The following is a 16,945-nucleotide window of genomic DNA, read 5'->3' on the forward strand; positions in this document are numbered from 1 at the left end:
ACAAGTAGGATGAGAGGATGCTAAGGGCAGTCTTTTCTCTTGACGGGTTTATTTAAACTGTAGTAATTTTAAAGTGAAAATAATTTAATGAATTTACAAGAGTTTTCTGAGAAAGTCTTTGATTTGTACAAAATCTAAAACAAACCAGCACTCAGTCATGTGTGCCACACAAAGGCAAGCTTTATTACTGCAAAGACAGAGAAAGGAGAAAGTCAATAATTCCCAAAAAAATAATGTTCAGAAACAAAACTGTGTACAACACAAACATAAGTCACCTCAAATGATGAATCAAAATAAATAAGACTAAGCAAGTTTACATCAAACATATCTTTGTCAATTCACGACATGAACAAATATTAATCTCCTGACATTAATTAACATGTCTTACAAAGATTACAAAACAGGACCTGTACAACTGAGGAACTACAGTACATGCTTGACGTGTAACCGTACGCTATGATGTGCAATGGCAGTGTAATGACTCAATGTGTTGTATCTTTGATGAATCATCTGGGCTGCTCATGTTACCCAGAGCCTTTTATAAAACACGTTTGCAAGTAAATCAGAAGTTACAATGTCTTGCCCTGTGACATGTTTATGCACTGTCCATCAACCCCCCGCCCCTCCCAAAAAAACTTAAGTTACAAGACAATGCAAAGGAAATGGGGTTTCGGTCACAATTGTGGAGTCTGTAAACAGCCACTGGAGCAAAGAAATAACAGTGGCTGCCCACTTCCATCACAGCTGATTTGATATGACAAGAAAAATATTCATTTGTGTAAAGAAATAAGAGAAAATGACAAACAGTTTGAATCTAAAAATGACAATGATGTATTTTATTAAACAGGGCCAGCCTGTTCCATTTTGATCAAAAAGATGCATTTTCGTGACCTCACAGATAAACTCCAAAAGCTGTTCCATTTATCAAAAAGGTCCAGCCTGAATCCCTTCCAAGTCCATCTGTCTTTGATGCATTCATCCCCCATACGTCTATGAACAAAACACAAATGATACTCCAGTAGTTGGTTTTATCTCCCATCCAATTGAATGTGACCCAAAGATGTTATTTAATTGCTCTATCAAAAGCTCAACAGAATCACAATATTGGCTTTTTTTACAGCAGCAGTGACGTATTTCCACATACATATACTGTACGTATGTCCACAAAGCAGTAGCACTGATTAATAGCAGGCTTTTTTATTTTTACTTATTGCCACTTCACATACTTTGAATTATGAGGACCATAATTATTGCTTTGTGGTGTAAAGCAGACGTTAAATTAAGCACTCTGCACAAAAACCATGAAGCTATAAGTATTTTCCCGGTCGAACGTTTATATATTGGACTATCAACAAATGTTTTAGCAAGTACCGCTGCGAAGGAGGTCAATACATGAGCATTGATATAGAGATGTAAAAATTGAGGTTCTACTTTAGAATGCTACGTTAGATGTCACACGGATGACAAACTAAATAAATCTGCTGGTCTGATCACATGTCAGGCGATTTAATGATTGCAAATATTAACATAGTGCTACAATATCAGGAGGTCATTTTCGACAATAAAAGAACATTAATCATGCCAAATTCGATCCGATCGAGTCCTTGCAGAAGTACACCGCTGCACCGATTTGTGGTTGCCTACACTACAGCAGCAGAAGTCGTGGAGACACATCATCGCCGTGATGGTCTTCACAACCCGCCAAACGCTAGATAGTTAATGCTTCTAAAAATAGAAGCTTGTATATTTCAGTATTTCACCAGAGGGAACAATGGAAAATTGACTTTGGTAGCATTATAAATAGTCTTTTTTACAAATATTTTTGGCCCTTGTTTTAGACTATCCCACCACTAATTTTCAGATAAAGGTGGTGTCCCACAAAAGCAGTCAGCTCACAAAAACAAAAACATTACATATTACTTCCTGCACAGCAGCCAATGAAACCTAGCATGACGATGCTAAATACGTGCCAGTGTTCGATGCATCCTTCCGTGTCAACATGACCTGGGCCACGTGCACTGCTCCTCATCACCTGGAGCGATTCCCCCATCTATAGTCTCTAGTGCATACTGTGTTTAAAACATTTCCTTTTGAATCTCACATTAGAGAGGTCATATGTATACACTGTACGTTTACATTGTACGAAACGTAATTGGAACCTTTTTTAAACATTTGTTTTCTATTTACGGAGTTGAATCATTCCGAGCTTCAACTGGCACAATAACACTGATGCAACAGCAAGGAGTGAAAAGATGACAGCTGATGATCGAACCTCATTTTAGAAAGCAAAATACTGAAAAAAAACAGGTATGCACTGTAAGAACTCAGGACAAGGAGGACAGCAGAGTGTCCACTTGTTCTGATTGATGTTTCTTTGGGGGGTGAGGAAGGATCCCACACTTCGATCGTGTGGCAATCGGAACCCACCCCCCTTCCCCAGACCAAAGCGCAGGGAATGGTGTAGCTTTTTGGGGGAGCCGAATCTCCACTCACATCACGGAGCAACTCTTAGCTTTCTCCTTCTTGAAGGTGGAGGAGAGGAGCTCAGACTTGCTGGGTAGGTGGAGCAGGCGTTTGGACAGCCGTCGGGTGGGGCTGGGTTTGGCCAGTGGTTGTAGTTTGTTGATGCAGGCTTGCGCTGCTGTACGAAACACGCTGTGGATGCTTTTCTCAGAAGTGAAGGCTGAACATTCAAGATAAGCCTCTGCTCCCAATTGTTTGGCCATGGCAGAGCCCTACAATGGAAGATGCAAAAACATTTTGAGTGTCACAAATAGTTAATAATAGTGCCTAGGTAGGCATCAGTTGACATGAACAGAAAGTGACGGTCGGTACCTGCTCATGAGTGATGGGTGTTTGTTTCTGATTGGACAGCTCCATCAGTGTGCAGACATCTGTACGAAGGTCTGTCTTGCAGCCGATGAGGAGTATACGAGTACTGGGGCAGAAGTCAAGGATCTCAGTCCTCCACTGCAAACAGTCAAAAAGTGCCAACATAAGATAGAAATCATTTTAAAGCTGTAATAAAATAGTAGGTTCCTTCACATACTGATTTCCTGCAAAATCGTACCTGACAGCTCACCTTACAAATCAATACGATAATATTACCATTGTGAATCAGGGTGAAGTATGCAGTGTTTCGATCGAGGATTATTTATTTTATGTACTTATGCTCAGTAATGGATTTATTCGTTACAAGATAAAAACATGTATTGCAGCAGTACACTATCTGCAGACCAGGTTAAAGTGATAGTTCACCCAAAAATGTTGATTCTGTCATAATTTACTCTTCATTTCAAACATGAATGACTTTCTTTCTTCAGCATAACACAAAAGAAGATATTTCAAAGAAAGGGCCAGTTAAATATAGTCATACAGGTTTGAAATGACAAGAGGGTGAGTAAATGATGACAGAATTTTCTATCATTTAAAATTTCTATCACTTTAAATTTGTAATGTAGATGATCTAAATTCAATTTAAGGATTAGGATTTTCAATGGTAATCTTATTACCTTCTTAAGTCCACTGTCAAAGATATCTGGACGGCTGATGTCAAAACAGAGAAGCACTGCATCAGAGTCACTGTAGCACAGGGGCCTTACATTATCATAGTATGGAGATCCTGAAACAAGAGAGGAAATTGTTAATGATGGAGGTCATGTGCAATATAACCAGCTGACTGTGAACATAATCTCCTACTAATATGACATCACTAATATGGCATATTTGTGTGTAGGGCAATAATAGTTTTTTTTCTCATGCTCAAAAGTACTCAAGTATTTGCATTTTAGTCTCTTAAAATGCATTTTAGTCTCTTAAAATGCATTTTAGTCTCTTAAAATGGGCAGAGTTCCAGAATGTACAGTATACATCAGCAGTTAAAGACGGGAGGTAGATCGTCCCTGTTCCACACTTTCATCATCTCATATCCTCACATCCTGTTAAAAGCTGCTCGCCCTACTGGCATTTTAAAAGAGAAGAAAATTACAATTGAGCTCTAAATCCTCATTGATCTCTCCGTCTCATGCTCTCCTTCCATTTATTCAGGAGACTATGCAACTGGAGAGATAGGGCTGGGGTAGGCAGTTCTTCCCATCTTGCTTAGAATCCTTAAGTAAGCCGCCCAAGACCCCCCCGTGCTCCCCCCACACGTATGCAAGTCCCCCTGTTTCCACAGCAACAGCATTGGAGTCAACCATCTGCAAAGCGCTGTCCTTCTTCCCTGCTATAAAGGCGTCCCCTAACTGCCTATCAATCATTTGATAAAGAGAAGTACCCACCCACTTGGTACCATGGAGCTGGGGTGCTGTAAACAGCCTTATATGCCCAAGTGAAGCTAAGACTGAATGAATTGTGGAATCTCCTCTTTCTAATGAGAACCTCACATGTAACAGATTTCACTTAAAGGTAAAGGGGGGTTTGCATGAGTCAGTAAATCAATGCCCTATCTTAACCGGGCATTCTCATTTACATTAAGTCATTTAGCAGACGCTTTTATCCAAAGCAACTTACAAAGAATTCAGGGAGCAATAAGCGATATGTCATATAAGAGCAATAGTACAATAGGTGCTAATACAAAGTTACTTGTATCAACTAAAGCTAGACCACTACCTGGTGAGAGAAAGGGTTAGTGTACTTTTTTTTTATTTGTCTGTCAAGTATTCACAGAAGAGATGTGTTTGAAGTAGTTTTTTGAAGTTTGTGAGAGATGTGGTTGACCAGAACGAGTTAGGATGAATGTTCCACCAGGAAGGAGTAGTGAAGGAGAGTGAGCGGGAAAGCGATTTACTGCCCTTATGAGAAGGCAATACAAGATGCCACTCGTTTGCTGATCGCTGGGTTCTTGATGGGGTGTATGGGTGTGTAAAAGTATGCCGGTGCAGATACAGTGATAGTCCTGTAAGCAAACATCAGTGACTTGAATCTGATCCGGGCTTCTACCGGTAGCCAGTGGAGAGAGATGAACAGGGGTGTCACATGAGCCCTTTTGGGCTGTTGGAAGACGAAGCGTGCTGCTGTGTTTTGAACCAGCTAAAATGGTTTGATAGCCTTGCAGAAGACCAGCAAGGAGAGCATTGCAGTAGTCCAACCTTGAGATTACCAGGGCCTGGATAAGGAGTTGTGCAGCATGCTCAGTGAGATAGGGTCTTACCTTTCAAAAGTTGAATAAGGCATATTGGCAGGATTGCGTTGTCTTTGCAATATGATCATTGAAGGACAGCTTCATTTGCAAAAGGGTTGCTATTGAATTTTATAAACATTATTTTCTGCAAAGCATCTCATTCAAGGTAAATGTTTTATGTATTCCCATGACTGTGCCATTGGTTACAGAAGTTGAGTTAGGCCAGTGATGGGCTTGTGTTTAAAAAATGAAGAAACAATATATTGACCTCCGTAGTCAATATATTGACCTTTGCCTCTTCAGTGCTTTATGCTCAATAATGTAATGACTTAAAGGGATAGTTCACCAAAAATTTTAATTCTGTCATCATTTACTCACCATCAGATTGTTCCAAATCTGTATACATTTCTTTGTTCTGCTGAACACAAAGGAAGATATCTGGAGGAACGTCAGTAACCAAACAGACCTCATCCCCCATTGACTCCCATAATATATAATATAAATTTTCCCCATGGCAGTAAATGGGGGATGAGATCGGTTTAATTACTGACATTCTTCTAAATATCTTCCTTTGTGTTCAGCAGAACAAAGACATTTTTAGTAAAGGATGACGGAATTGTAATTTTTGGGTGAACTGTCCCTTTAAATAGACAGTTTAAACAGTTTTATGTGCTTGCTAAATATTAGATTTGGAAAAAGTCACAAATTGTAGCTTTAATTCGAATAAAAACTTTTGAAATTGTTAATGAATTGACAACACAAGTACTAGTAAATACAAACTCTCTCTTTCTGCCTACACCTTTTATAGTGATTCCTTGGCCAAAAAAGAAAATCCAAAACAAATTTTGACTAGTAACATCATTTTATTTTTACATTTACAACCGTCATTTAGCAGACGCTTTTGTCCGAACTTTTTTATAGCAAATTATATTAAATAAATGTCAAGAATTGGTGAAAATTGTAATATGATATTTTTTACATTTAGTTGATTTAATGGCCATTTAGACTCCGTAACTTCCATTCATGCCTTCACACAAAGCTCACAGGTTTAAAGGACAACAGGGCAGGAATTGGTCTGAAAGCCACACTGCAGACATACCTGCACCCTGACACACAGATCATCTCCTCTCTCTCTCCTACCAGAATGGGAAGTCACGGACACACCGGCATGAGTGTGAGGCTGCATTCAACTGCTACTGATCTAAATGCAGCAATCGATGAAGATGTACACCAGGGGAACTGAGAAGCAATTTCAATTATACTTGACAAATGACACATCCCAGCCGCAAGAGAAAAAGACAGCAAGGCTTAATACAGAGGTCTCACCTCTAAAGACCAAACCTACCAAAGAATACACCGTGTACTGATTATTTTGTCGTATAGGGGTTTGGAAATGACTATAGTGAAGGAGAGATGATGACTATAGTTTTGCCAGTTCTTTGCATGAATTTGATAACATTCACTGTCTCCTTGAGCCATATTTAACTGCAAATGTAGCAAAGAACTTTAAAATGTATTTAAATATATAAAATAACAATACAGAAATATAAAATGCACATAAAGAAATGTTACTTTTAAATAGGAAATATTATTAAAAAATAGGAAATACGCTCTGTCGTGGCAATAAACAAAAAAATATCAATTCTGTAATCATTTATTAACCCTCTGTGATATGTAATGAGTGATATATAATCAGTATATGACTGGAAAACACAAAAGACAATGTTTTGAGAAATGTCCCTGTTATTTTATGTACATAAAAGTCAACGGGAGCCCGTGTTGTTTGGTTACCAACATTCTTCAAAATATCTACTTTTGTGTTCTGCAGAAGAACGTCAGTCATACAGTTTGGAATGACATGAGGGTGAGTAAATGATGAAAAAATATTTGGGTGAACTATCCCTTTAAGGCTGCTCTGCTGCTTCATGTACCCTTACATAGAACCTACGCAGCATCAGTACTGCCTTGGTAGGGTCTGAGATGGGTCAGAGCAGGCATAATATGGTCTAGCTTTTATTTACCATCTTTACATAGAATTCCAAGTCTGTCCATTAACAGACGGAAGAGTTGCGATGCATGAAATCAAAGTAGGGAAAAAGAGCAGTGGACCGCTGCCACAAAAGCACTAAATGTTTTTTGTGTGTAGATGCTATGCCTGAAGCAAACCAGCTAGGTTGAAAAGTGGGCCAGCGTGTGCATGTGATTGATACGAGATGGTCTTTCTGTTGGGCACAGAGAGAGTCTTCTGAGGCGAACAGATGGAGGTGGAGTGGGCTGCTTTTGTGTGTTATACAGACAAAAGCCACGGTTCATCGCAGCGTATTCCATCTGCTGAAGCCCTTCAGCAAATTCATGAATAAACCTATGGGTGCTCACCAGGGAATCCAAAATATGGAACATAATGTTTTATTTGTCATGGAAGTGAGCCGATGATGTATAACCTGCAAGTTTTACCACACTGGATGCCTTAGGAGAGCAGCTAATATTTATTGCATGTGCAACATAATGCAAATAGTATCCTTACATTAAGTTTATAAAATGACAAATGTTTTATAAAATGACAAATGTTCTATAAAATGACAAATGTTTTGAAGATTCAAATTTTAGAAGATCTTATACATTCTTTAGAAGATGTATCGCAGGCAGTTTTTGCCAATCTCATATTAATCTTTAGTGCCTATACAGTAATATTGCATATGTTGTATCTTCAAAGAGTATTTAGTTTGATCAAAATTATAAAGGAGAGATACAGCTGTACGATAATTTCCGAAAAAACACGAGGTGCAAGCAACACATCATCACATTAATCCCTTCGTGTTTTGTACATTATGCACGTACACGCCGATTGCCAACAAAACACAGACGATGACTTAGTTTGACTTATAGCATGCAGTTCATGTCTGGCATCTTTTAGCACTGGAAATGCACCATCTATCAGTTTCAAACGATCTCCAAATCCAATGTTATGCCATCATCTATATAACATCCAGCACTGAAATGCTGTGAACAAACGACACACCTAAACTTCACTATCGCAAGACTGACGAGCTGCAGCACAGCCCATCTTGAAGCAGCGCAGATAATCTTGATGGTAAGCGGGTTTCGCTTGTCGGTTAGCTCGTGGGTGGGCTCTGTCGTTTGCCTTGCCATGCTTTTCTGGGAGAATGGCCAATAAAAGGAATATTTCTGAAAGCTTTTTATTTACATTTAACATTTAGTCATTTAGCAGACGCTTTTATTAAAGCGACTTCTGAGAATTATAAAATACTTTCCGAAACAAGTTGGAGTGCTAGGGGAGTGTATCAAGTACCGAAATACTACGCCATACGTCCAACTAGTTTTTTAACAAGTTGACCATGTTAAGCATGAGAAGCCAGCCCGTTTCACAGTGTTAAGTAGTAAAATGCATGACATAGCATGATTCCTGATTTAAAAAAATGCTTTTTAGTTTAGCGCATATGCAAATAAATTTCAACACCACATTCTCCTCAAATCGGTGGGAATCACTCCACACTGCCAGCCTCGTGTAGATGCGAGCGGGGGGCTGAGATAGGTCAACGTTCACAAAGGAGACAGAAGAAAGTGAAAGCCCCTGTTCTTCATCCCATTAGAGATTATGGGAACAAAACCTGGAGAATTCTCCATGGCTCCCCACCCCCATACCACTACAATCCCATAGATGCAGAGATTCCTTCCCCCTTTCATTGTGAGAGGCTGGCCATGACCCCTCAGGGAATACCCCCTTAAAAGGGCCCAAGGTAGAGCTGCAGTGGCATTTCCTCATTGTCGCTTGTCATCAACTGCCAATGGTCACCAGAGAGCTCATTAATCTATTGGCTGTATTAATGTGCTAATGGAGCATTATTTCACGAGCATCACCTCGCACGCTCATCCCATACTGATGCAGCGGAATTTATATTTGCAGAAATACACATCCATCAGCATAAAAGCAAACGCAGTGTCATCCAAGCTAATAGCTCAATGCACATTTATCATAGCCTCCATATTAGGAATACAGCGGCCATCTTCTAAGAGCCTACGGCAGTTTCTGATGAAGTGAGAGGATTGATTTTCACCTGTAAATTTTTTCTGGGCTCAACAGAAAGCCGTTCATAAGCCCATTGATATGTTCATTTCAGTCAATGGGAAGAAACTAAGACTAATAAGAAGTCTGTTTCAAACATGGAGTAGAGCTACAGGGCAAAAGTAATTGGAAATAAATGGAAATTTTCAAACCCCACCAGAGCTTTGATTATTCTTTCACTTATGACAGGCACTTTAATCCAGCGCATTCGGTTCCCTGGGATCGAACCCATGACCTTTGTCTTGCTAACACAATAAACTAGAGGAATTATTTAAAACTATACCGGCTCCATACTAAAGTATAAGTCAATAATATTTTATTAACTTAAAGGGATGGTTCATCCCAAATTGAGAATTCTGTAATTTATTTACCCTTATCTGATCAATTAGTTTTTTTACTTTTTCATCTGTGGAACCCAAAAGAAATGTATCCAAAAGTAAAAATGAACGATGATTTTAAGGAAACGCAGACTTGAATAGCCATGAATTGGGCTTGGATCATATATAAAAAACTCAACATGTACTGACAAGAATTTCTAAATTGTAACAAAATATTAAATAGATAGTTCACCCAAAAAAACTGTCATCATTTATTCACCCTTAGATTGTTACAATTCCTTTGTTCTGCTGAACACAATTGTTCCTAACCTGTATATATTTATTTGTTCTGGTAAGCACAATGGAAGATATTTGGAAGAATGTCGGTAACCAAACATATCTCGTCCCCTCTTGACTCCCATATTACTATGGCAGTAAATGGGGATGGGATCTGTTTGGTTTCTGACATCCTTCCAAATAAATTCCATTGTGCTTACCAGAACAAATAAATATATACAGGTTAGGAACAATCTAAGGGTGAGTAATTGATGACAGAATTTTTATTTCTGGGTTTACTATCCCTTAAATACTGTAACACAAGGTAACAATTAAATATAGTATTGTGTTACTCATAACATTCAATTGTGCCTAAACTTTAGTTAAACCCAAATGAAACTATATCAAAAGCATTTGGCTTTACTAAATATTTGACTTGTTCAAATACAGACAAATTTAAAGCAAGCAACCAGTAAGACATGAATACAGTTCATTTCCACAGTACCAGCAATGATTAACGGCTTAAACTGGATGAAACTGCATCGCCCTCTCGTTCCCATACGAACCCTCACTCATCCCCTTAAAGTCCCAGTGAAATACAAAATGACAATTCTTATTTTTTTCATGAAATATTGCACTCTCATAGTAAATAGCTTATCAATGTGGGTCATTTTCTTTTTAAAATTCATATAACCTCATAATCTTCAGTTAAAATCTGAAAAAAGAACACTTCCGCCCTGAAATGACTATCCATCTCAAATGACGTAAACTAGACGGCTTGGCCGGAGCATCCGTTAACTCCGCCCCTTCAACTGTCAGTATGCTACCAGTTTCATTTCGAAATCAATGCACACGCTGTTTTTACACATCCAATCAAGTCGCAGTGACAAGCCACACCTACATATTTTCTCTTTTGCAATTCCTTTTCACTCGGAAATGTGTCGGAATACGGAAGAAAAAAATATCACAACTTCCAGGTTTTACAAGACTTTAAACTGCACTCTTCCTCTCAGCTGATCAGATCAAAGAGCGCGAGCACAGGGCTATGACATCTTAACGATACATATTTCATAGTGTTTTAAGGCCATAACACACACAGTTTCCACATATCTCATGTTAATCTTGAGTACTTACAGAATAGTATCACCCCCTTCGAATATACGTAGAGTCTTTAGTTTGATCACATTCATAAAAGACAGATACAGCTGTACGATTATTTCCGAAAACATGCTATGTGTGTGGGGGGGAGGAGGTGGAACTAAAGCATGTGCGCACACATTGCCAACACAGACAGTTTCACGTACCGCGTGCGGTTCATGTGCGGCATCGTTTAGGGCTTGGATCGCCGTTCTATCTATCAGTTTCAAACGATCTTATAATCCAGCGTCATATCCACCGTTTATATAACATTCATCACCCAAATGCAGTGAACAGACAAACACAGCTGAACTCCGCAAATGTACTTCTCACTCTCTCTCCTTTACACAAGTGATAGTGACTTGTGCGCATGCTCCTTCTCACGCTCTCCTTGGTTGATGCGTGAATGGTCCAATAAGGGACTAAGAAAAGTTGTTACGTAACGATTTTCATGTTGAAAAAAAACTTTCCGAAACCTGTTTGAACGCTGGGGGAGCGCATCGAGCACAAAAATACGTCCAACTCGTTTTTGACCAGCTGACCATGTCAAGCATGAGAAGACAAAACGTTTAACATTGTAAATAAGTCAGAATGCATGAAACACAGTTGCAGGGCCGCTTTAATATCCATAAAGAATCCCAGCCTTATTGCCTCTTCCCCACAACGTCTGACGATCACACTTGTACAACAGACAAATAGATGATTCAGCGAGTCGCACGTTACTGGGTGCTAATTATGATCCTGACGTTGACATGCATTTAGCACACATCCAAAAACAGATGATCATGCCTGTCATTTACTGGAGATGCTGATGTGAGGCGTACAGACAGACACAGCATGTTGTAATCAGGTCTATAGCTACAACAGGAAACCGTGGGGGAGATGTGAACTGCCTCGGTGACCATGGAGTCTCATTAGAATCTACTGCATTTTTAAGGAAACTAATTGAAAGACGCGCATACTTCTTGGGAATTGAACCCTTGACTTTGCCATTGCTAGTATCATTCTTTAGGAGCCGAGCTACAATGAACTTTGTGATACTTATACAGCCTGGGTGTCTCCTTGAATACAACACTCTAATCTTACACTCCACATTAATGTAAAAAGTATAATATTGAAAACTGTGCCTCATCCACTTGTAATTGCAATACATGAAGACTAGGGGAACAACACTCAGCATTCTCTTCACATCACACTAGCTCACTTCAAAGGGCATCTTAGTGCACCAGTCCAGCACAGACTAAGGTATTTTAATGTCATTTTTATATCCCACCACTGATTCTCTACATACAGTATAGATTTCATGCCAAGACACACTATTTAGGATTCAGCTTGCATAACAAATAAATTATATTGTTGCAAATTATTTTAGCCATTTGCTTTTTAATCATTTTTATCTTACCTGACGTGTCCCATAAACTCAGTTCAACGCGCTGATCGTCTAGCTCAAGACACGCTGTGTAGTTCTCAAACACTGTGGGCACATACGTCTGTGGATGCAACATGTAAACAGTGATCAACATGTATGATGCTTACATATAACATTTTTAAATTCACATGGGAAAAAAAATATAACAAAAATAATACTAACAAATTGCATTTACGGTTGCTTCACCAAACAATTACATAAAATGATTAAACGCGTATAACTGATTCGATAACATAATGAATAACATATTGGTTACACATATCGATTTATCCAGTAATGTAAGAATAAACCAAAAACTATTAACTAGTGGGATATTATGAAAATTTGGATGTGAAGAAAATTCATTCCCGGCAAATATGGACCTTGAAAGCACGCCTGTTGCATACAACCTTTAAATTAGGATGGAAATCACTAACGTTACAAATAGTTTGAACTCAAATGCATAAACTACGTCTATAAAATAAAAGCTGAAATCGTCTACTGACCTCTGGATAACAATCCTTCGCCAGAACCTGTAACATCGCTGTTTTCCCGCATTGAACATCCCCAACCAGCACCAGTTTACACCTGACAACCAGTGGCTGTGTATTTCTTCGTTCTTTCATGATTTTCGATATCTGCTAAATAACCGAACCGAAACAAACAAACAAACAAACAAACGAAAAGACTAAATAAAACGCGAAGATGCGCAAACGTAATGTCTACTTGAGTACGCACCACTCCGCCTGCAGTGGATGTGACTGAATCGGAGACTGCGGACTTATATTTGCCTCACAGCAGCCAATCAGCGTGCAAGAAGCTCGTGACGTATCACACCCCACTCTTTATCCCGGAGCGTATTTCCCCGACGACTCAACCTTTTGGGAAACTTTTGATTCATCCTGATCTAATGAAAAATGCCTTTAAATTCCAGTGGAGTTTTAATGTTCCTCGCTGACCAGAATCGTCCACAAATGGGTCGTTGTCCGATTACGCAATACTTATTGTGTACAATTAAACATATAGCCTATGAAAATAAGCTTTTTGTAATATTATAGCTACTCATGTGTTACCTCTCAGGTGTGTGTTTAATATCTAGAGGTCTACCTCGTTTAGACTAAGTAGTAGCTATAATTGCTATTACATGTAGTGTCTTCGGAGTAATTATGTAAATTGTTTTAGTCATTATAAGCAAGTCAAGAGGACAATAGTTTCATTTCTATTACCGGTCTTAACAACTTTACTTTAACCTTAAACGATCCTTCAGTAGCAATGGTCTTCACATAGAACGGCAAGTGTTGTCTTTTGGTTTCATTTCTGGGTTTACTTTTTATTTATCAAGATAATAATAACCTCAGTTGTATCGGTTTAAGCATGTTAACTTTTTTTATTTTCCACAGGGTCTAATATTTTACTGGAAAGTTTTACGCATGGCCTCTCATAAAAATCCCCTTGACTCAAACTGCATAACATTCACTGTTTACACGATTTGCTGACAGGATTAATCCTCTTTGATCCGTGTCTGTGTTTGTTTTGGACACGGGGAAGTTTAGTTATTGATTGTTGTGAGGACACAAGTTTATTGGCCTGATGGGGATGTCCAGCATATCTCCCCTGAGGGAGTCTCGGAAGGCTACAGTGGTCTGTAAAATCCGATACACACAGACTCTGACACCTTCAAGGTTATCTTTGTATATTAAACACCTCTAAGAATGCAGGCTGGGAAGAATAGACCTTTAGCAAACATTTCTCTTCTTCCTTCCCCACTTACAAATTCAATTATTCTTCATACACAGCACATTCATTTTGCTGAGCATATCTCATATCATAGTGCCGTCATAATGGATGGCATGCTTGTTTATATATTCTCGTGATATACATCGATCTTCAATATCACAAATACACAAATATCCCTTAGAATACAATCTGTATGGTTGAATCCTCTGTCTGGAACATCTTTTTATCATGCTTGACGAAGCAGTTTGTGATGTTAGTTTGAGGAGTGTTGTATTTGCTGCAAGGGTGGAGACCCCATGAAGTATGTATGAGAGAAGTCCCTTGCTGTAACTGGGAAGCAGGTGGAGCTGAATAAACAACATATCCAAGTGCCACCTCACAATCTGCTGCGGAGGCGGAGGAAGGATTTGTCAGGAGGTTACGATACTATTTAACCTCTAAGGTTCATTGTGACAACAATATTTTACGTGTGGGTATATAAGACAAAACTGTGATAGATTTCATCAGTGTTTTCCTACAAATACAGATATATATTATTACCAATATGCATATATAGATCTCATCATATACAGTACATACTGTATACTAGTAGTAAGTCATTTAGCATTTAGTAAAATGTTTTGTAAACATCGGTCAAAATGACTACATGTGATATAGATTGCATTAGAAGTGCATTCTTATCAGGGAGGTCTATCACATGCGTATTTAAGGATGGCCTTTTTTAAGATTTCCTGCATATGCAGACAAACTCTTTGTCTTCAAAGTAATCAATTCAATTATGTTCATATAGCATCATTAGCCACAGACATGAGGACAATAGGGCTATTAACACATTCCTGTCCATCCTCCTAATGGCAATATCCTTTAATGATGTGTGAATTTCCTAATTTGCTTCTGAAAGGACCCAAAGGACCTCTTGTTTGACTTCATTTTGGCATGTTTGGTTTACACACATTTGTCAATGGCTGTTGCAAGTTCATTGAAAGGATCATCATAACCGATCATTACTTATTTGCAAGCCAACTAACTTTATGCTGTCTGTATACGTGTTTTATTTCCATTCTGTTGTTCTATACGTAGGATGTTCAACACTTGGTATGTTCTTTTAAATGAATAGTTATTTGCTTGTAAATACAAATGCGCAGTTAACGAAGAAAACGATATTTGTTAAGCTTGTAATTTCTCTGCTTCGTGCTGTTTCATATGTACTGGTTTTCAGCGAGAGATAAACCCTCGCGTGTGACAGATAGCTGTGTCATTCGGAGATGAAAATGAAAGCATTTTAGCGTCAAGCTCTCAGGAAGAAAATGGATCGTGGAGAAATGAAGAGAAGTATATGGAAACAGCAAAGCCCATTTATTCTGGGCCAGGCGGTGATCTGATAAACAGCACAATGGGGTCAAGAGAATTTGTGGAAACGCTCTCTCGAATTTGACAGTTTGCTCACCAACCCATCTTTCCATCCACGTCTCTCTCTCATTACTGAAATCCCCCTTTGAGCTGTGTTACAGGGCCGTTACGGTCTGATGACAGGGGATGTCACACTATCGGCCGTATCAGGCCACACCGGTAATCATCTCCTGCTAAAACTCCAGCAGAGAGAGAAAGAGAGGCAGAGAGACTCCGACAACACCCCTGACCTACAACCGCCCACTTGCACCAGACAGAAACACAGCAGGCAGCTAATTAGCAAGTGCTAATGAGATCCTGTGCCAGGGTGACCCGCACTCAGTAGTGCAGGGGAAGTGTGGAAGTATGGTGTAGGTGCTTCACGGCGCTTGTAAACACAATTACAAACAGTCTGGACATGCTTTGGAACTCAAAACGGCGACAACAGATGTTTTACATGCATTCTGAATGTTCTGCAGTAATGAGCATTTGAAGTAAATTATCTGTCCTATATTGTATTTATGTTCAGCTTTAAGCACAAATCTGGGTGTTTGCCTTAGTTTGACCCTTGGGGTTTCTTCATGTGGCATTTTGAGGTGAAACAACTTACGGTATGGTGAAGTTCTGTTGGACTGTTTGATTTCTTTTTCTCTTGTTCACACATGACAGCTTTATTTGATCTATATTTTTTACTAAAATTACCCACTGGCATTATTTGACCCCTTTATGCGGCTCACGTTTTTGTTGCACAGCCAATGTTTGTTGTATATAGTGGATCCACAGCATTACGTTTTTAAATCAATACAGCCACATGCGTAATGTAAAAAATACTTAAGAGATGTTTGCTTTTTCCGAATAACAAGCAACATAATAATAATACATTTTACTTGCGGCTTTCTTACACTCAAGGCCTAGGCCTGTATGGTAAATATTTATCATCTGTGACATCACATTTTTGAAAAGAGGTGCTATTCGTTAAAACATTACTTAGAAAAGTCTATAATAAGGGTGAAAAACAATTTACATCTTTTTTTGAACACCACACACAAGGGATAAATGCCTTTGCTCTCCAATTGCCCAGCAAGTGCTCATGTACTGCCACCTGGTGTACATTTGATAAACTGTAAACTTGTTTTAACATAAAATACTATATTACCTGGCTGCCTTAAATTTTTTAAGTTAATTCAACTTTAAATATTACTCGCATAGCAATCTTAAGGCAGCCAGGTAACTTATTTTTTAATGTTGAAACAAAAAATCAGTGATATAGAAATTGTGATATTTACATTAGATTGCATTTGATTAAGACACCTCGGATTTGGGATATTTCCTGATAATAATGATATTACACCATTAAAACATTACAGCCCGGTTTCATAGGCTAAGCGAAGACAATGCCTTTAAGCTATTTAAGTCGCCTTTATTAAAATGCCATAGAAAAAAAACATTACTGATAGCATCTTATGATAATGCAA

At 38.7% G+C, this 16,945-nt stretch overlaps 1 protein-coding gene across 1 annotated transcript; it reads right to left on the bottom strand.

The window, feature by feature from the left end:
• Positions 1-156: 156 nt before the first annotated feature.
• Positions 157-13,101, bottom strand: rnd1b (Rho family GTPase 1b). Its single transcript, XM_079478855.1, has 5 exons — positions 12,851-13,101; positions 12,339-12,426; positions 3,513-3,622; positions 2,836-2,970; positions 157-2,735 (listed from the first exon to the last, which is right to left on the bottom strand). The coding sequence occupies exons 1-5, from the start codon at positions 12,968-12,970 to the stop codon at positions 2,490-2,492; spliced, it is 699 nt and encodes a 232-aa protein (XP_079334981.1). The 5' UTR covers positions 12,971-13,101; the 3' UTR covers positions 157-2,489.
• Between the last annotated feature and the right edge of the window lie 3,844 nt (positions 13,102-16,945).

This window comes from Barbatula barbatula (genome assembly GCF_947034865.1).
Source record: "Barbatula barbatula genome assembly, chromosome: 17".
Lineage (NCBI taxonomy): Eukaryota > Metazoa > Chordata > Actinopteri > Cypriniformes > Nemacheilidae > Barbatula > Barbatula barbatula.